This window comes from Perca flavescens, chromosome 1, assembly GCF_004354835.1.
Source record: "Perca flavescens isolate YP-PL-M2 chromosome 1, PFLA_1.0, whole genome shotgun sequence".
In the NCBI taxonomy this organism is placed as follows: Eukaryota; Metazoa; Chordata; class Actinopteri; order Perciformes; family Percidae; genus Perca; species Perca flavescens.
Genome location: NC_041331.1, coordinates 38,125,304 through 38,146,721, shown reverse-complemented (window position 1 = coordinate 38,146,721; position 21,418 = coordinate 38,125,304). Strand labels below are relative to the sequence as shown.

At 42.0% G+C, this 21,418-nt stretch overlaps 1 protein-coding gene across 4 annotated transcripts in view; it reads left to right on the top strand.

The window, feature by feature from the left end:
* LOC114552899 (C-myc promoter-binding protein) overlaps window positions 1-21,418 on the top strand; it is an 88,636-nt gene that overhangs the window by 56,616 nt on the left and 10,602 nt on the right. For 2 of the 4 annotated variants that reach the window (XM_028573996.1, XM_028574016.1), the window contains 13 exons: window positions 1,315-1,460; window positions 2,311-2,349; window positions 6,106-6,239; window positions 7,190-7,322; window positions 7,754-7,960; window positions 8,642-8,770; window positions 11,273-11,414; window positions 14,478-14,594; window positions 16,475-16,594; window positions 16,881-17,030; window positions 17,642-18,858; window positions 19,732-19,948; window positions 20,368-20,471. In XM_028573996.1, the coding sequence (XP_028429797.1) occupies window positions 1,315-1,460; window positions 2,311-2,349; window positions 6,106-6,239; window positions 7,190-7,322; window positions 7,754-7,960; window positions 8,642-8,770; window positions 11,273-11,414; window positions 14,478-14,594; window positions 16,475-16,594; window positions 16,881-17,030; window positions 17,642-18,858; window positions 19,732-19,948; window positions 20,368-20,471 (2,855 nt within the window). The remainder of the gene's footprint in view (window positions 1-1,314; window positions 1,461-2,310; window positions 2,350-6,105; window positions 6,240-7,189; window positions 7,323-7,753; window positions 7,961-8,641; window positions 8,771-11,272; window positions 11,415-14,477; window positions 14,595-16,474; window positions 16,595-16,880; window positions 17,031-17,641; window positions 18,859-19,731; window positions 19,949-20,367; window positions 20,472-21,418) is intronic. The other 2 variants (XM_028574004.1, XM_028574008.1) reach the window with 2 other exon arrangements.

Genomic DNA, 21,418 nt, shown 5'->3' with positions numbered 1-21,418 from the left:
ATAGACAGTATATAAGAATGGACCAACAGATCCTGTTGCTCTGGACGGAGACCAGTGAAGGATATTAGAAGCACTTTTCTGGTGAGCGCTGAGCGTTAATGCGCAGCCTCCAACTGAGAGAGACAACTTAAATGTGACGTGAGCAACGGGTCTGAAAGTTGTAAGTCTTCTGGTAGCTGTGCCAAGAGAAATCTCAATCATTCCCAATCTTGCAGAGACGGAGGGTGTAGGTATATGTAAGGAGATAACATGGGCGCAGGCTAATTATTGCTAACTATAATGCTAGTTAACATTACTAATTAAACTTAAACAACTTATGTAAGTCGAAACTGCCTGCGAGCTTCTCCTGTACTGTACGGTAATTCCTCTACTATGAGACAGTAAGTTGCTTGGTTATGACACAATCGTTAGCCTATTTTTATGAAAACATCTGCTACGGAGCCATAACGTGAGGTACAAGGTAATGGAGCCTTTTATACATTGCCGTGTTTCTTTAGAAATAAACAATGGACAAATAGAGTCTTTAAACGCTTCAGATGTAAAGTTATTCGCTGTCAAAGTGACGTTGAAATGAATGACAGTTAATGGAATGCTAACGGGAGGTGATCGCTTTGTAGCATCAAAATGGCGCCATAGGAGGTTCGAGTTCTGAAGCGAAGCTTACCCCCCTTGGTTACGGCTGAGGCGAATGTAAGCGAGGCTTGGACCCAAATGCAGTTAAGACAGAGCAGAGTTGCGTTCAAAAGATTTAATAATAGAAAGAGTCCTCGAACAACAGGCAAGATATCCCAAAAATACAGATGATACAAAAACCAGGAACACGGAACAAGCTGGAACACCGAGTACATACCAAACCGGGCAAGAGTAGCACGGCAAAACAAAATCTACTACAGAACAGAGACAGCATACAACAGCAAACGGCACGCAATAATCCGACAAGACTGAAAGGAAACACAGAGACTAAATACACAGGGTAACGAGGTTAAACAAGGAACAGGTGACACAAGGGAAAGGAACAGGTGAAACACATTAGGGCTGGGCAGAACAATCAAAAAAGGCGGGAAAGCACATGGCAGGAAGTAAAACAAGACATGACCAGGGTGAAATGACAAGACTTCAAAATAAAACAGGAAACAGACCATACACAACCATGACATTTTCAGTAGATGAAATGAGTTGAGCTACGAAAATAAAGCTGCTGTTATATCTTAAATTATCTGTAAAATCATTCCTCACTTTAGTCAAGAAAAAAAGTCTGCATAGTAATTTTACTATAATTTTTTAAAAGCTAACCTAAACATATATGTCCTCCAGGGTTCTTGAAGAGCCGCGACCGATCACATCAGAAGTTCTACTCGCTGATGACCAAAACCCAGATGTTCATCCGCTTTATTGAGGAATGCTCCTTCGTCAGCGACAAAGATGCCAGTCTGGCATTCTTCGACGACTGTGTGGACAAAGTAAGCATCGTAGTTATATACAGTATCTTACAAAAGTGAGTACACCCCTCACATTTTAGCAAATATTTCATTATATCTTTTAATGGGACAACACTGAAGAAATTACACTTTGCTACAATGTAAAGTATTAAGTGTACAGCTTGTATAACCATGTAAATGTGCTGTCCCCTGGCATGGGGTACTTTCCATAAGATCATCTCTCAATGCAAATCAAACCAGCTATTAGGCTAACCGACATAAAACCATGCCAATCTCTAGGTATGGTGAAGGGTATGTGATGATGTGGGGCTGTTTTAATTCCAAAGGCCAAGGGAACTTTATCAGGATGCATAGTATCCTGGATCCATGAAATAACTGGCCTTTAAAAATAAAAATCTGCCTGCCTCTATGCGAATTTAACATAGGGGTGTACTCACTTTTTGTGAGATACTGTATATATTCTCTGCATGTCATTCTGTTATGTTTGCACTTTTGTTTGTCTGTAAGCGTGCTATGTCCATAACATAGCGTGTTTGTGACTAAGAATTTCCTTTTGGGGACAATAAAGTCTAAAATCGAAGCCTATACCATATACTGTATGTATGTGTTCATTTAGATGCAGTGGAATTTTGAAAAAATTTACAAAAAAAAAAAAGCCTTTCTCGTTTTCCTCTTTAATTTTACACTAATCTCCGTCTTCTGTCTTTTGGAGTGGTTTTCTTTCTCTCCAGGCCTCTTTGTGCTCCACTTATTGTAGTGTTAGTAGTTTACACTCCTCTGTGTAACTTCACCTGTGTTTAGCCAAACTGCTCCTTTTCCAATTTCTTGTGTTTTTCTTTCTTTCTCCCTTTCTGCCTCTGTTTGCGAGCAGCTCTACAGTTCAGAGCGGAGTGCAGACAAAGGAGGCAAGGTAAGTCTAGTCTATTGTCGTGGGTACATTTTGTTTTCAAATGGGGGATTTGTGCATGTTGCATGGTCCCAGCAAACAACTAGATTACTTGAGATCCAAATAGTTTGTACAGGAAACAATGTTTGTCTCCTAGACTCCTAGAAGCAGGTAAGCATGCCTTTAGACAACCCTCAACCCCTGCAGCTTTAGAGTGAGCTTTAATGTAATTTTTCACCAGTGTTTGATGCAAATGAGTTCCTTGCGATCCAAACTACAGTACATTACATTCTTCGTATCTTTCCATATTTAATGACTATTGGAATATATTTTTCGTCTACATCAAATTTGCCGCAACAGCGATTTGTCCTGAGACAGCGAAAGTACAGTTTCACAGAAAATCCATGTGCACAGTTTTCTGCCCTAAATTTTTCATGACTCGAGAGAGTTAGAGCTTTTAAAGCTTCAGTAGTTTCTGAAGTGCTAACTGAGCTTGAAGTGTTTTTTTTTTCTGCATCCCCTCTGCTCATTTCCTTCAGTGGGACAATATGAAGACCCTTGGAGAGGCTGTCAGTGAATCGCCTGTGCTCCACTGGCAGCATTTGGCGTATCATGTGCTCAGGGTAGTGTCCCTCCATCAGACTGAGTGTATGCTGAAGGTTAAATTTTGTGTTTGCAGTCTTAAAGTCCATGCAGTCTCTCGATTCCCCAATTGAGTCTGTGGGTCACTGGTTCTTGCAGGTGACATTTGTAATAGACCCTGAAATAGACTTGGCTGTCCTTGGTTTACGTGTGTGTGTGTGTGTCTGTGTGTCTGTGTGTCTGTGTGTGTGTGTGTGTGTGTGTGTGTGTGTGTGTGTGTGTGTGTGTGTGTATATATATATTCTGGTTGAAATTGAGACATAGTGGAAGCGAATCAAGAGGCCACTATCTTGCCCGGGTCTCCTCGTCCTCCCTGTGTGTCAGTTCCACGGGCGATTAAATCCTCCGATTGTCTTTCTGCACTGTGGCCCCACACAAACACACACACACACACACACACCCATGGCACACTCTGCTACACATAAACCCACACACAGCAGTCACATACAGAAAGGGTTAGGTTAAGGTTAAATCGTATTGACCCCTGAGGAAAAGTAGCTCATTGCTGCAACAAAACAAATTAAATCCAGCAGCGGAACAAGACAAAAGTCAGATAAATCACACAACTGAAATACAATTACATACATTTAAAGCTGTAGAAATGCAAACCGTAAGGGGAGAAGAGTGGATAACTTAAAGGTATATATGAAATCAGTTGCTTCTGTATTAACTACCCTTAAACCTAATCTGCAGTCATTCAGAAGACACTGGGTATCTCTCTCTCTTGCTCTCAGCCTCTTGGAAAGCTCCCCGTCTGATCCAGATGAACTGAATGTTCTTTGAGTGACATTAACAAGACGTTCCCGTCTCACCTGTCTGTTTTTTTTCTTCCCCTGATTGCTGTACCGACAGCAGGCCTGCTTGTCAGACAGATTGCTTCTTCATCATCACAGTTGTCTCTGTGGAGCAAAAAAAATATAACTCCTTGCTTAAATATCCACAGGTATAAATGACATTATATTTGTGAGTGTGAGGGGTGCTGCAGAACTCTGAGTGATCATGTCTAGATAGGAAGTATTTAGATAGTTTATTTGACATTATGAGAAGGAAACGAGAGCACAGAAAAGACCAGAGAAACAACGAAATAGTTCTTCTTGGCCTAAAAACAGACATATGGGCCCATTGAGACCCGGAAAAACCATCCGGTGACATCCTGTTGTGTTCTTTAACCACCCCAATGTAGTACAAGGAGACTTTATGTTTCACAATTGTTGTTTTCCATCAGATCGTTTATAGATCTGGCCATTTCCGACCACACTTGAAGGCAGCTTCACTTCATGGAGAAAGAGAGAAAGACAAGAGACGGAGGGACTGTGCTTTTTGCTTTGTTGTTGCAGGAAACCGTCTGCTGTTACACAAACTCCTGGGCAGTGAATGCTTGTGTTTACCCTCATAGTTTTTTTTTCTTGTGGCAGCGATGGAGACAGTAATGTTTGTTTACTGTACGGGACTCTCACACCGCCTCAAAAACTGACTGCCAAGCCGATTGCCAGTTACATGATGGCCACCCCAGGCCAGGGTGACGTTGCATTTCTCCAAAAGTTAAATCTGTTTCAACCTTTTGCAGCAATGCAGAGTTTTTTTCGGCTCCCGTCTGCCGCCGCAGCCTAAATGCACTACCCCCATTCAAAATTAAAGATAGAAAGAGTCCCACACTTTACAGCTTTGACTGAGGTTATTATCAAACTTTAATGATTATCAGACCAACAAGACTGAATTATGAACTTTCAGCAAGTGCTTTACTTCTCTTCCATCCGACCATGAATAAAATCATCGCTGACATTTGGAGTTACTGCACATATTTTACTACAGCAGAGCTGACAGATAAGACTTCCAGTTTTCTGAGGATATAAAAAATGAAGGGTCTCGAAGGGAAGCATCATAAATTGAGAAGTGCTTAGTGACAGGCCTTAGAGCTACAAGCGATGATATTATAGGTGTCGTCCATTGCGCTCACTGCATTTCATTTTGTCACAGATGTGTTTTTTCTTCTGGCACCTTTTTAATAAAACCTGAGCACTTTTACTCACCATTAAGCAGCAGTAACCTGTTATGTTCTGGATGAGGGGTCATGTCTGGAGACGTGCTGGTAGAAACTCAGCTTTACAGTAATGGAATGTTCCCACCATGTTGATTGCGGGCTCGTACCTGCCGTACCTCCTACAAGAGCCTTTACAATAGATTGTATGCTACTGTAGAATGTCAGTATAGGTATTTAGGTGATGAATCTGCAAAGTAAGTGATTGAATAAATGTAGTGAAATAACAAAAAATATATAATTGTAGTGGAATAGAAGTATAAAGTAGCAGAAAATGTTCCTCAAAGTACATTACTTAAGGAGATATTTTGCTGATTTAAAGCCAGCTCTGTTTCGTGGCAGTGTGGACAATGTATTTAGATAAACTGTGTTTGGCTTCCCTCCTGGCGCCGGTACACGGAGCTCCCCGCGGAGCAGGGCAGCGAAGGTGTCACACTGTATCTGTAAACAGGGATATACAGTACATAGCGAAATGTTGCATAGGAAGACAAAGTCTGCTGCAATAAACATTGTATGTGCCATGTAATGTTACTTTACAGTGTATGCTACCTTCCTGCTTGGATTTATATTTAACAGTGATGGATAATATGGACATTTTTAAACTGTAACCTATGTAATTTGTATAATTTGACTTGGCATTGAACAAAATATTACACTGTGGACGACAGATGGAGGAAGCCGGAGAACTGAACTGTACAGGCTAGTTTCAGCTTTGTGTGTGTGTTGACAGTGGTGGGCTGCAGAGAGGTAGAGGGAGTATAAAAAAACGAGAGAAAAGAAAGAAAAAGGGAAGCATGCTCACTTGGGAAATCTAGGTCACCTGCTGTCATCCTCCCTCTGCTCTCCCAGACACTCGTTCTGTAGAAATCCTGTTATCAGGGTGACGGCTACAAAGCTGCTTTTAAAATGATCCTCCAGTCAAAAATAAAAGGAGGTGAATCAGCCTGTGTTAGGCCCAAACCTCCCTATGCAAACACTGACATATTTATTACAGGGCATAATGTTAAGTTACTCCCTATTTCCATCAGCAGTGGTAGATGAAGGGTCACGGTACCACCACCCAAACATCTCTGTTTATGTCTGTGTGCTCTGTCCTGCAGGTGGACGGTGACAGGCCGGAGGAGGCCAGGCTGATAGAGATTGATGAATCTCAGCGCAGTGAGCACACAGTCTTCATCACACCTCCAGAGCTGCCTCCTCTGCCTGAGGGGGAGGAATATCCACTCTGCTACAGGTAATAACTCTACTTATGGAACCCACATTCATCTCAAATGGGAGACTACACGTTCCTTTTTTCAGTGGTTCTTAAGGTACTACAATATTACTTGCGTATATCCATTTTTTGCTACTTTGTACTTCTACTCCACTACATTTCAGAGGCAAATATTGTAATTTTTAGTTCAATACATTTATGTGATAGATTTAGTTAACTTTGCAGATTCAGATTATTAATACAAAATGTAAATCAACTAAAAAATGATGACATATTATTGTAGATTAAGCTACTCAGCAATATATGAAGTAATTCATTCTTTGTAATTAATGATGTGCCATTATCAATAATGAGCACTTTTGGTGCTTTAAGTATATTTTGATGCTAATAATTTATGACTTTTACTTTAGAGTTTAAATGCAGTATTTCAACACTGTAGTATTGTTACTTTTATTTAAGTACATCTGAATACGTCTTCCACCATTTGTATTTTTAAACTTTTATTGTTTTATTCTTGGCCATTTCTTATGTTTTGATAACATTTTTATGCTTTTGTAACATTTTGCAGTAAGTTATTGTAACGACCACTAACATGAATCATGAGCCAAGTCAGTGCCTAATCACTCAACATTGCCGAAGCAGAATGTGGAATTTGCAACGCCATACAGCAGGTGGAAAACTAAAACATCTGAATAACACATTGAGTTGAAAGTTGGTTAACTGATTAGCTGATTGAGGGCCAGCAGGAGTCCAGCTCCCTTACTGGGACCAAAGACTGAACACTGCCGCTGGACTGCATGGATCTGAATATGTGCTATTTGTATACTGCAGTCGTGTTTTTTTATGGCCACTATAACCTTGGAATGAATCATTTTATGTTAGATATTGCCAAAATGTACTTTTTTTTTCTATGCAGACACTGGGAGAAAATGTGTGCCTGCTGTCACCAATGTACTAATGTTCTTCATCAGGTACGATGGTTTCCCAGTGTTAAGTCTTGACCTGTTTGACCCTGTGGATGGCCTGCGGACCCCTTCCTCCCGCCTCGCTGCCAGGCACAGCTGTCCCACCAGCCCTGCCCCCATGTTTAGACGCACCAAGCAGGTCAGCACAGCAGTAAATCACTAATGTCACACAATGATTTATTGATTTAGCTATTGAGCTGATGCTCTTCTCCAGAGTTACCTAAAATAAGAGCTGCTATTTTTCTAAATTGTCAAACTTGCAGCCTAAAAAAAAAAATACTATCTCCAAAATTCAGATGATCTTCCAAGAAAAATGACTCTTAAAATAAATGAGCCAAGAAAATTACTCAGTTTTACAATTGACAATTGGCATACATAAAGGACTGCCCTTATCAATCTGTCAGTAAGGAAATGTGGTAGTAAAATGGATATGATTCACGGTGTCAAGGGTAATGGGCTCAATTTATAATCTAAAAGATTAGATTTCAGCCTGAGATTTAACTTTTACATCATTGAGCCTGACTGGTACATTGAAGAACTTCTTTTCCTCACCCTCCTTTTCATCCCCAGGAGATCAAAACAGCCCAGAAGATAGCCAAGAAGTACTCGTCCATCCCCCAGCTGTGGTCCAAGTGCCTCCTCCGTCACTGCTACGGCCTGTGGTTCATCTGTCTGCCAGCATACGTGAAGGTGTGTCACTCCAAGGTGCGGGCGCTTCGCACCGCCTACGACGTCCTCAGGAAGATGCAGGCAAAGAAACTGCAGCCCCCCGACGAGGTACATTAGCCATTCCCATAGATTTTTACTATGTCATTTTTTTTTTTTACAATTATAACAATTTTTTTTTTTTTTTTTTTTTTTTTAGATCAGTCAATTGTTTGAATTGGGCTATTGTTCCACACTAAAGTACATTTTTACAAATTACAGGGCCCAAATTAGAATTGGAAATTACATTGTTGAATAAAATAAATGAGATCATGAGGTTACCTAGGCCTTCTTCAAACTGTCATCATTACAACAGATCAGTTGGTTGACCACATTTTGTTCTGCATCAACTGACCCTCACTGTCTACCGCTACAATTGCGCTTACTTTATCGAGCTGTGTACCACAGAGGAGAGTCTGCAAGTAAGTGGCGGCATATTGCCGGTCTAGATTAAACCAAAAGGAATAATGTAAAGCGCGTTGGAAGTACAACTAAGACAACATTGACAGAGAAGCGGCGCTTCACAGATGAAGTGGTGAAGAGAGATTGGCTTTTTTATGATAGCAAAACCAGCACAATGAGCTGCAGCCTTTGCCGTAGGTACTCGACAAATATGACCTGCTTAATTTTTTTTTTTTGCAGTTTTATGGCCAGTTGAAAAATATTTTGTCCGGTACATTTTTTTCAGTTTACCAGTCATTGACAGATGGACCAAAAAATGTATTTTGGACTCTGTGTACAATTACTGTACAGGTCTGCTACCGGGTGCTGATGCAGCTGTGTGGACAGTATGGCCAACCCGTCCTGGCAGTCAGGGTCCTCTTTGAGATGAAGAAGGCCGGAGTCCACCCCAATGCCATCACCTACGGCTACTACAACAAGGTACAGTACATGCTTCTATTAATCATAATTAAGCCAGAAATGGTCCTGAATGTTTGGTAAAGTGATGTTCTCTAAATCTGCCAGTAAAAGCAGCTTATTTACAAAAAAAGTGGCCTTGGATTTAACGGGGGGGCGGGACTCACCAATGCCTACCCAGTGCAGTGTCTCACATAGGCGCAAATATAAATATATTAGCACTGGGACTCCCAAGTGCTGTACTGTCACCCTGGGTGTGGTGTTCCAGATGTGGGTGTGTTTAGAATATTCTGCTGATTCCGTTGTACGTTTGCCTCATGTGTGAACACACCCAGGACAGCCGAATGTCAAACAAGTCTCTGTGAACCCTGTCCAGTGGGATACTTAGTTCCTTTTCCATCAGCTGTGATGGATGAAGATGCAGACTTAGGCAGAGCAATACAACACAATAAGAGTGAAGGGTGAATAAGGTGAATTGGCTACTGTACAAATTGTATTATTGTGACAGGCTATATATGAAAAAAATATCATGAGTACATCAGAACGTATGTAATTGTAGGTTTCATATCAGATGTGATCAAATAAATAAGTCAAAGTTTGATTAAGTCGATATTAAGGTGCAGAGAAATATAAGTTCCTTTTGGGATATTCTAGAGAAGTATTGCTGTGTTATAAATGACATAACTGTCAAGTAAATCATAACCGTCAAGTAAAATGACCTCTAAAAACAGTGATCAAATGCAGTTTCTCAAAAAGAGAAAGACCTCAGGAAACGGCATGATATATCATAAAGCAGACTGGTTGCAGCCTAGATGTCGATTGTTTATTCATGATTCACATCAGTCGCATAAATTATTGCGTCTAAATTATTACACCGCTGTGCTCAGTTGCTCCATCACAATTCATTCCTCTCTGCTCGGCGCTTCATCACGTTAACATCTCTGCAGACACTCTGCTCGCAGATATAAAGAACCATCGGTGACATTTGCGGTCCTCCCCCCTCCCACGGTTGTACGCCGTCATGTGCGATCATTCCCAGGAGTCAGGAGGATGAATCGTGGCTCTGTTATCATCGCAACCTGTCCTTAATCTGGCAACCCAGGTAGCAAAAAAGTAAATTGGCTGATGTGGGAGCAGGCTGTCAGGAGATGAGGCCTCAGTAAAGGTTACCCCGTTGTGTGTTTTGACGCCTCAGAAGATCTTATTTCATCTTAGAAATAGAAGGCTTAGAGGCACAAATTCCACAACTGACACAGACGGTGTCCACTGTAGCTGCTGCATCAAACAGTTGCGGGTGTTCCCGTGATTTAACTTTGGCGCTCCTCTGTAAAAGGATCTTCACGCCAAAGTCATCCATGTTTGCTGTAGTGATCTGTGTCTGCAGTTTAAATATACCTGTTCCCTGCAGAACAGCACTGCAGGTGAAGCACAGTGTGATAGCATGTTTCAATTCAAAGTTAATTTCCAAAACAGTACTGTTAAGTGTCTTATTTCTTAGGTCAGCTCTCAGGCTTCCGCCAACAATGGTCATACAAATATGAATAAAAAGAGAAAAGCATGCAGATAAGAAGTGAGAAGCTGTGTTAAACTTATTTTTTGTGTAGATGAAACAACACAGATTTTGTTAGTTTTGCACAGAGCCAGGCTAGCTGTTTCCCGCTGTTTCCAGTCTTTATGCTGAGCTAAGCTAACCACCTGCTGGCTGTAGCTTCATATTTAACGGGCAAATATGAGAGTGATCTTAACATTCTTATCTAACTCTCAGCAAGAAAGTGAATCAGCACATTTCCCATCGACTTTTATAGGGAAAAGAAAGTATTCACTGCACTTACAGTCCTCTCTCAGACACTAAAGTGTGACTGTGGCCAGATTGCTGTGCTTTAGTTGTCTTAGCATTGTTATTAACATCTGCAGGAGTGCAGCCTCATTTCACCTGACCCAAATCCTGAGAGCCCTGGCACAGGAGCAGCCAGCGTAATGAACCCAGTTCTGCTCAGTGGCATAGCAATCATGTTTTCTCTCAGGGGGCTTCTGAAGTGTATTTTAGGAGCAGACAGAGACTGTTGAACGTGACTTGGCCACCAACACCTGAAGTGCCTTTCCTTTTCCTTTTCTGATGTCGAGAGCGACTGTGGAGCAAACACCGCTGCAGTTTATGCTGTTTGATGAAAAATGAATTCAAGATTATTTTTATATGGAACAGGGATTGGGTCAGTTTTAGTTCACTCGCTTGAAAATGTTGAAAGTGAATGAATGAAGGTGGAGCTGCACTACACATAATATTCTCACAGTGTTCAGACCCTTCATGTTCAGTGATATATTTAGTAGATGAATATAAGAACATTTCATGGTGGAAGTTATTTGAAACAGAAAAAAAAAAGATCCATATACTTAAAAATGAATTGACTCTCACGCAGCTACAAAACAGATCTGATCAGAGACTTTTAAATTGTTTTTGATATTTCGTTCCTACTTCTGATGTTTCCCCTCCTCCACCTCTGCTGTCTCTCTCCTCTTCGTGTCCAGGCGGTGTTGGAGAGCACGTGGCCCTCCAGCACCAGAGGAGGATACTTCCTGTGGATGAAGCTGAGAAATGTCGTCCTGGGCGTGGCACAGTTCAAACAGGTGCTACGGCGACATGCTCCCCTCACACAGAGCCCTCTGTCAGGTAACCGTAAAGCTCTGCATGTCTGAGAAAAAGAAACCTTGTTGCTGTCTCACTAAACTGTTGTGAAAAGACCTGCAGCGATCCTGCAAACTTCACAAATATCCAAATCTGAGTTTTTTTCTTTTCCGTTTGCGTTCTTTAATGTACACACTTCAATTTTTGTGGTAAAATCCAGCGTTAAAGAGAAATGTAACACTTTGCTTTAGCTTTAACATACCCTCAGTAAAACATGCATTCAAACCCAGAGCAACTCTGAACACACAGATCAGAATCAGTTGATAGTACAATAAAAGGACTGTAGATATAATTTACTCACTCAAAAAATCATTCATTGTTGGCAATAAATATGGAAACACCTTAAAACTTTGCATTGATGGTGTAGGTAAAAAAACAACTAATGTCACATTACAAACATAACTTTAACAAACTAGTGAGTGAAAGATTCTTAGTAACGTTACTAGGGCTGGTCCGAATACCATTTTTTGAGCTTCGAAGCTTCGGTAGTAATGAGCATCGAATATTCGAAGCTTTGGAGAGAGGGGGCTGAAAATATTTAATAAATTAATAAACTTTTAACCTCTCAAGGATCACCCTCCCGTCAACGGGACACTTTGTGACTGGGGCGTCGCTGTAACCTCGATACAACTTCCACTCATGAGCGTTTTTATAACTTTAAAGTATTAAATCTTCAAAATATACAGCCATGTACACAACTGTTACACAACCCAGCCGTAATCTGCGCCGCCGAGAGTGCATGCGAGTCCAAGGAAATGTAATATCCAAGCTTTATATTCCAAAACGATCTCTTCGCCTCACAATGTTGAAGTTTCTGGCCGAATCACAACGGAAAAACGGGAAACGGTTTTCCACTTCCGCACTTTTTATCGCAGCTAGCTTCTCTGCCCAGCTTGCTAAATACTCGAAGTTGGCGTCATCGTGTACCGACAGTCTCTTCTTCTTCTTCTTCTTTGTAGTTTGTTGGCGGTTGGCAAACCAACTTAAATGTGCATTACCGCCACCAACTGGACTGGAGTGTAAACGAGAGATATATGCAGAAAATAAATAAACAAAAAAAAAAAAAAAAAAAAAAAACGAATATTCGAATGTCAAATTTTAAAATCGAATACCAACCCACCGAACGAATATTCGAATATTCGAATATTCGGGTCCAGCCCTAAACGTTACACACGAAAACAATGTGCGTGATTTAAATAAATCAGGCTAGTGTCTAATGATACTCGATAATCCACTATAATCAAAATGGATGATGATCCAAGACTTAGAGAACAAATTAAAGATCCAAAACAATACATGGGGATCCTACTACCATCTGAAATACAAATCGCATCTATCTCAAAAGATATCTCAAGGTAAAATTCTAATAATCATATATATCCAATAGTCATAATAAATTACCAGCAGAGTTCAGAGGATAAACTATAAAACACAACTATGTCAACACATGTGATTTAACTCCCCTGCATGCCAGTGAACACCTGGACACTCTGATGCATGCTAATCCCTGCCCTGCTAATCCCTGCTTTTTTTTTTTTTTTTTTTTTTTAAATACTCCCAGTATTAAGCATTGTGTTCTTAAACGCTCCTCGGTTTGAGTGAGACAAAGGTTCCTGTGGAACACACTCATCCATACACACCACTAAGAGACAAAAGCCACTCTCTCACTCCGCTCCCCCACACATCATACGTAATATGCTTTTATAGTGACACAAAAGGTGAAAACAATTGGCAATCTCTCACTTTACGTTTCCTCTAATTTTCTAATAACTTCCTAAGACGTTTCCTGAAAATAACTATGTAATTTGGTATGTTGTAGGGGAAATAGATGTAATGCTCTGTATCAGTTATTTGAATTAATCGTGTTGAGTTTAGGCCTGCACGATTCGGGGAAAAATATGAATCACGATTCTTTAGCTTAGAATTGATATCACAATTCTCTGCCACGATTTTTTTCCTCACGAAGTGTAATGTTTATTGCACACATGAACCATGACAAAACCAAACAAATTGGCGGTACCAAAGATAGATTTGTTTTTTGGCACCTATAGCACATTGCGCACCACCACAAGCCTGTCAACATAGAGGCTTCAATGAATAAAGAAAATAATATACATACTAGCCATTTAAGTACAGGAGGCTACCAGAAATAGTGACACATAACACATTGAACCTAACATGGCCCTGATACAGGCTCTGTCTGAACATAATTAAAACATGTCAAAGTCAATGTCAAATGCATTCAATAAATTAATTGAAGGATAAAAAAATAAATCAAAGTAATTTAAAAATTAAATCGGGAACAGGTGACTCGAGTTCGCGATTTAATAACGATTTATCGTGCAGGCCTAGTTGAGTTGTGAGAGGGATTTCCTTAAAATCTTGACCTAAAAAACACCTTTTTAAACCCAAGTAAATATTCATGTATTATTTGTAACTTAATTCCCCATATATATTAAATGATTATTATGCTTTCTTGTAGGCAAGTTTCCCATTTGTGCATGTTCATCTCACCTGCTGTGCACTGACTAAAAGACCCTAGTTTATGGTCGGAGTTAGTTGCAGTGCAACAATTGACTCCGGATCTTTGTTTTCCCTAAACTTACAGTAGTACCAATTTACATTTAAATGTTTCTAAGTATTTACAGTTGCACATCAGTTGCTTTCTAGAATATGTTAGGAAACTATAGGACCTGTAAATAATTAAAGTAAATAATTTACCCTGGTAGCTGAAATGTATTTACATGAAAAATGATGTATTTTGAAGACAATTGTCACATCTCAACATTATGTATGAAGTGCTTTTAAGCTTTTAAACGGTTACTTCTTTCATGATGGTCCAACTGGATTCATATCATATTACAGAAGCAAGACACTATCACATTTCTGTTTCTTCGAGACGTTAAAAAACCCTTAAAACACAGACTCAATGGGACAGTTCTTGTCATCTGCTTATCAACACATATTTAAAATGATAAAAAAAAAGAACAGTTGTGGAGCAAAAATGGCGCCCGGCTTCCTTTTTAACGGCTTGTTGTCTTTGGGCAGATGGCAGTGACCTGGACGCTCTGAGTCACGGCAGCCTGGATAGCTCTGCCGACACTAACCTGGCCGAGCAGGGCCCCTACGCCAAAGTAGAGCCCACTGACGATAGATCTAGCACAGGTACACTCAACGTGGCTGCTGCTTGACTCCAATCTTTCACATGCAGCCATCTTGTTCTACATCTTTTTCTTCTCTCGCAGTGACATTTTTTTTTAATCCTCCTTCCTTCATTTGTCCCACTCACTGACCATCCTCCTTCCCTCTGCTGCCTGTTTTTCCACCTTCCTTCCGACCCTGTTGTCCATCCATGTCTCTTCCTGGTTTTGCGGCTGTGGTTTCTGCTGTGCTCTGTCCCTTAACCCCTGCCCTTCACTCTGGCCCCTGCCTGTGTTGCCCTTGCATACAGTCGGCCGTGAGGGCGGCAGCATGGGCGCCAGGGCCCCGGTGGCCCACTCACACTGGGGGGGCTCTGAGCTCAGAGAAGCCACCCTCCACCCAGGTAATCCTCTCTGTCAGTCTGCATGTCTGTCTCTCTGTCTCATCTCGCCGGAGCTGCAACGTTTTTATTTTCTGTCTTCTTCAGCCCATTCATCGTCACTCTTTTCTTTTCTGCCTCTGTGGTCTCTCGCCTTCTCTTTCTGTCCTTCTCTGTGTCATCTCTCTGTCCGGCACATCACAGTCTGCTGCTCCTCTCTTCCCCATCTCTCTCTTTTTTCACCACAGAGTGATTTGTCATTGTCAATTATGGCGAGTAATTTCCCAGAGGCCCATTCTTTTTTTGATTACGGGAAAAAAAATGTGAATCATGGAGATGGCACCTCGGCAGGAGACGTCGCCAGAAAGAAAGAGAGGGAACCACAGCTCAGCAGGAGGGAAGGACCGCGATGTGCAGATCATTGATTATTACAGTCCTGAAATTAGTTTTGTCACTCGCTATCAGTTTTAAAGCCGAGCTGTGCAGCCTCATGCTTTATTTAGAGATGAAGGTTCATGGCAAAGATGAAAGAGGAGAACAAATCACCAGACAGCTGGTTGCCTGGAGACACAGGGAAGTTTTAGAGACAGATGGAAGAGTCGGCCTGGAGTGACGGCAGGGTTTTTTTCCCCCGCGAACGTCATGTCTTAACAGTTAAATTCATTAGCAGCTGTGAAACTGCAGTTAGCTTTCTTTACAGTTAACTGTAGATCTCTGCATGCCCTGAGGAGGATTCTTTTTATCCACCACAGCTTAACTGCTTTTTCCTCTCCCTTCTCTGCAACAGTGATTTGCCTTCCAGAAATGCGGAGATGAAAGGGAAGCCTCACTAGCCTTTTCTCTTAGGGCTGGGTCAAAAATAATTGACTCTCCAATTAAAATCGGTCTTTGTTTGAGTGATCTGATAAAATCCCGAAATCAGTCTTTTAATAAATGCCTTTTCGCCATGGATTTGGTAAATGAAGAACAATTCTTGATGTAAACATGAACCTGGTGCATTATAAAAGATATTTGAGGGGGGCTTCTTGCTTGTACAATTTACAGCAGAAGTTCTCTGAGAATATATATTATTTATATTCAAGCAAAAGTGGTATTGTATCTGAAATTTCCCTAACCTAACTAATATTGAATCAAATCTGAAATGTAATCGACTTGGGACCTTGTGAATCGGAATCGGTTCGGGAAATCATTGGCGATACCCAGCCCTATTTTCTCTAAATGTACGTTTTATTTACTTCACATTTTAAATGTCAAAAAAGCTTTTTGTTTTGGCTGTTTTCAGTAGATACTGTGAAAACCAAGGGCGCTCAAACCTGAATCAGTAATAGGAGAGGTGTCACATACAGTGCTGTTAAAAGTGCAGCTATTTTGAGAGAAGTTGCCGTCTTGAAAAATGTGTTCCTCTGCATAGGCTTTCCATGCGTTGTGTTGCATATTTCTGTGATCTTGTGGTTTAATATCCGAGACTATTGTGGCCTTTGTATCTAATGTATGTGTCTTTCTCTCTGTTCTCTCGGTTCTCAAGGGGATCAGTCAGATTTGGGTTATAACTCGCTGTCCAAAGAGGAGGTTCGGAGAGGAGACCCCAGTGCTCAGGACGCCGCCCCTGACAAAGATGACAAGAAGGAGAGCGACTGCAGCTCCTGTCAGTAGTCTGTCTGATCTCATATCCCCTGATATTTCTGTCCACTGTACATTCTAAAAAAGTATAAGTTGGCAGCCACACAGGATTTCCCCTTCCCTTGCCTTGATCGTTCTCCTCCAGAGATGATTCATTCTTTTAGTTTTTTTCGACATCAAAGCATTGTCGTCGTGTGTTGTCTTTCAATGGATTTATTTTTAATGAACAGTGCCGTGTTTCAAGCTGTGCACTTGGTAAAAAACAAATACAAATAAAAGCTGATTTAAAACTGTAATTTCTGTGTTTGCAGTGTCAGAGACAGAGAGTGCCAAGGGGAGTAAAGACTGCCTCCCTCAGCTGGACATGGAGATCCATTCCTCCTTCAAACCCCGCGGTATTGTTCGCAGCAGCTGTCCATATAACGATTCATCCTGTAAACCCAAGAGCTCCGCCAGCGCAGGTGAAGAAGAGAACTTAAGTAGATTTAATAGTTTTGCGGAAGTGGGTGGAATTGCTGGTACATGTTTTTCTCCACATTCCCCCTTCAAAGTTTTCTTTTAATGATATCCTCAAATAACACTTGCCGGTACTGTAGATCTCTGTCATGGGCATCAGTTTTAATTATTTCAATACCCATGAGCCTCAGCTGCTGTTGCTATGGAGAAGAAGCCAGACGAATGAATCAGATCTGTAGTATATGAAGAGCACTTTGCTCTTTTTCAGAATTTGAAAAGTGGTAAGATTTCAACTGCTGAATGGATTATTATCTTATCTTTACAAAGCATAATCTTTGCAGCCCATGCAACCAAATTTTGAGCTCAGTGTTGTAGATGTTTCCTACTGAAATGTTCCTTGGTCTTAGTTTGCATAAGTACACAGATTTGTGCCTTTGACTTATCAGGAGAGTTTTATGTCCATCCAAGCCTTGAAGTGCCCTCCAACAGTCAGTCACCTGACATTGTCTATGCAGAAAATGAACAGGACCTTTACTTCTGGAACCCAAAATAACCAGCTCCAGCTTTATAACTCTGTTGCTCACTCATGTCACTTCTTCCCCTCCCTCTCTCTCAGGGCACGTTGCAGGTCTCCTCTTCACTTCCTCCCTGGAGGAGATTGGTGAGGTCCATGCCAACAGTTTGCTCAGGAGACATAAGAGTGCTCTGGAGGAGGTGGTGGGCAGCGCCAGCAGCGGCACGGCTCTGGACTGGCAGGGCGTGAGGGCCCGCCGGCTGAGCGGCGACACGGTGGGCAGCAGCGGCAGTGGCACCACTGTCCTTGGCCTGGGTATGAGCCAGGGCGAAACCGACCCCGATAAGATTGCGGGACACCTGGGCGCGGATGTCAAAATTCTCTCTTGTGCCAACTTCAGTAAGAGTAGGAGGCCTCGTTCGCTGGCTCTGGGTGGGTTAGAGGGGGCAGGTGCTGCCAGAAGTTGTGACCACAGGGAGGAGGAGGAGGAGGAGGAAGAGGAAGAGGAGACGGAGGGACAGGACTCCAGTGATGAGGACAGAAGTAATACAGAGGCCATTTTTGATTTGGAGGACATCGATTTAGACAAGCCTGCCACAGGGGCTGGCTTCAGCTCCCACAAATCCAACAAATATAATAAGAAACCTGTCAAGCGCAGCGTCAGCTACAGTGGCATGAGCACGGTGACGTCCAGAGGAGCAGTGAAGCGCACAGACATACAGACGGGCTACGACCCTCTATCCCTGCTGGCGGCAGAGTCCCAGTCCGAGCAGCAGACTGAGGACCAGTACCCAGACGGGGACGAGGACAGCACGCCGAGCGCCCGTAGAGACCTAGCTAGAGAGATCGAGCTCTACATGAACCACATGGGCAGCCCGCTGAGTAGCCGCGCACCCAGTCTGGACCTGCAGGACCCGGCCAGCCCCCTCCTCCTCCACCCCTCCTCGCTCTCTGCCCCCCGCAGAGCCAGCCTGCCCTACAGCTCCCCCCTCAGGACCGCCGGAGTACCCCGCTCCCGCACCTTCCACCCGCCCTCTCCCTCCCAGCCTGTCGCACGCCAGCGTCTATTGTCGTCGCCCTCCTGTCGCAGCTCAAGCACCACCCCCAGCGCCAGCCCTCGACCCAGCCCCTACAGGGAGAGGACAGACAGGATGAGCCTGGCGTCGCCTTCGCCGTCCTCGTCCTCTTTCGCTCTGGACACTCTGCTCACACCAACGCTCGACGTATTCAAGACCAGCATGTTCTCTGCTGGGAAGGGCGTGGCAGAGAAGGCAAGCCGCTGGTACTCCCGTCTCGCCACATACACCACACCAACCAAGGTACAGAGTCTTGTTGTCTACCTTGACTTACTGTTGTGTGGAAGTGATTGAAAATAGAGATTGATTTTAAAAGGGATTAATTACCCAACACATGCAGGTTTTAGTCTCAGCAGATTTATTTGATGTCATACAGAAAACTTACCAATGTAAACCAACGGCTGCCTGGATTAGGAAAAAAAATCTAAATCACAGGGTGTGTAAACCTCTTCTGGCCAATGACCCTGTTTTTAGGCCCCAGTATTTTTTTTAGATTGAATTGTTATGAGAGTCTGAGACGTGAATCTTTTTTTGTTGTTATCTTCTGTTTTTAAGAGCACAAAGAGCTCGAGATAAACCTATATAACACTGTTGGGATTGTATTTTAGGACTATATCGGTTTCTGTGGCATTCAGTATTAAGCTCTTATATACAGTAAGCAGTAGTCCAAGATGAGCCTAAAGTGGGAGTGCTGCTGCCATCTTGTGGCTTTTTGAATGTCAGTGACACTATTCTCCCCGTGGATGGTGTATAAAGCCTCGATTGACCAACTATCTATGATAAACTATCTTAACTAAAATTTAGTTTGGAGATGTGGCAACACGACTGTGTGTGAATTCACAGTCATGTTTCCTTAATCCGCAGGGCAGTTTGTTGGTTTCCTTTCTAGTGTTTGTATATAACATTTCTAGATTGTGTTGAGGGAAGGTGCATGCACAAAATGTCTTTATTGTTCCCTTTAAAATATATAAAATATTGTTTTGGGGCTTCATGTCTTAGTTATTAATGAACTAACTAACTGTATCTACTGTTGCTGTGAGTGTTATAGTTTTCAAATTAGACATCTGTGCACTCTATGATGACACTAACCTGCCCGGCTCTCCTCTGTTCATCCAGGACGGTCACAGTGACCGTGTGAGTGTGTCCTCCCTCGGTGTTGGAGATCCAGACTGCTCCTCCCTGCTGGATGAGGAGGACTGTGGGCAGTCAGAGGGCTCCGTGATCTCTCCACAGAGGAATGGCCCTGCGGGGCCCCGCAGGAGCCCCAGACGCAGCAGACTGGACAGCCCCTCTGCAGGCTCCAGCCTTGGGAGGCCCACATCTCTGCTCCCTGGTAACAAAATGGCCACACATTCTCATTTCACTGATAGAGTTGAAGGATCATTATATATACAGCTTTTCTTGTTAGTTTCTAATATGATCAAATGCCAAAACAGTGGTTTACTCTGTGACCCGTTTCTCCAAACAAAATGTTTGATTATTTCAGTGTTGGCCCTCTCGATTCAATATTCATTCTTCATCAACATATTTGCCTCATGCTTAATGACAAACAATGAGACACATAAACAGAAAATGTAAAACAGGCTATATGAAAGCACAAGACATATTTCCCACTTTCCCCAAAACAATACAGTAGACACGTCAACAGAAGAAGTGATTGGTTATGTCGTCCCAGATGATGGTGAAATGTGAAATATGTGTTGACCTGTTATGTATCGTCACATATTCTGATCATCCTTCATACTCCTGCAGGATGTGTCCTCTCGCCTCCCGGCTTCCCTCTGCCAGATAAGTCGGACCTCGGCTCTTCGCGCTACACCAGCAACACCAGCATCTTCAACAACTACGCCATGGAGGTAAAACTACATGGTGGAAAGTAGAAAAGTAGAATTCAGCAGTTGGGTCACAGTAGTTAAATACTGTTAATGTCCGGAAAGCAGAAATAATGGTTTGGACAAAATATTTTAATGTACAAATATATTTTAACCAAATATCTTTATGGAAAGCTTGGATTAAAGTGTGTTTTCTTGCATTTACTCTGGATTTTTGCAAAAGATATAGAATGTTGTGAATTCTCATTTTCTGGAGTTTTTTTTTACGGTCCTTGCTGCCGATTCTCAGAAAGTGAGCATTTAGCATCTAAGGCTTTTCTCTGCACTTATTTGCCACTGTATGTATATGGTATTTACTCTGTATTAATAGTTTTAGAAAGTTTTTTTAATAACTTCCAGGAATAATAAACTGCGTTGCAAGCTAATCATAGATCCTGCCTCAGTAGAATATTCCATTACATTGGTATACACTGGCTACAGCAGTTCAAACTCACATTATAATGAAGCTGAGGGCATACAGCAAGAAGTATTTATCCAGTCTGTGACATAACATTGTACTAATAAAGTAAAACCAACTGTAACAGCTTTTAAAGTTGCTTTACAGGCAATACAAATAAAATAAACATAAAGATAAGGGAAATCAAAACGATAGGGGATCCTTGTTGCAGAATATAACGGATCATTACATTACATGTCATTTAGCTGACGCTTTTATCCAAAGCGACTTACAGTTGCTACATATGTCAGAGGATGCACGCCTCTGGAGCAGCTATGGGTTAAGTGTCTTGCTCAGGGACATATTGGTTGATGTATCACAGTGGGAATTGAACCCAGATCTCCCACACCAAAGGCATGTGTTATATCCACTGCACCATCACCACCCATCATTAGTGGTTTAACTAGATGTTATTTAAAATCGTAATCACCTCCGTAAGCTCGTGTGTGTGTGTGTGTGTGTGTGTGTGTGTTGT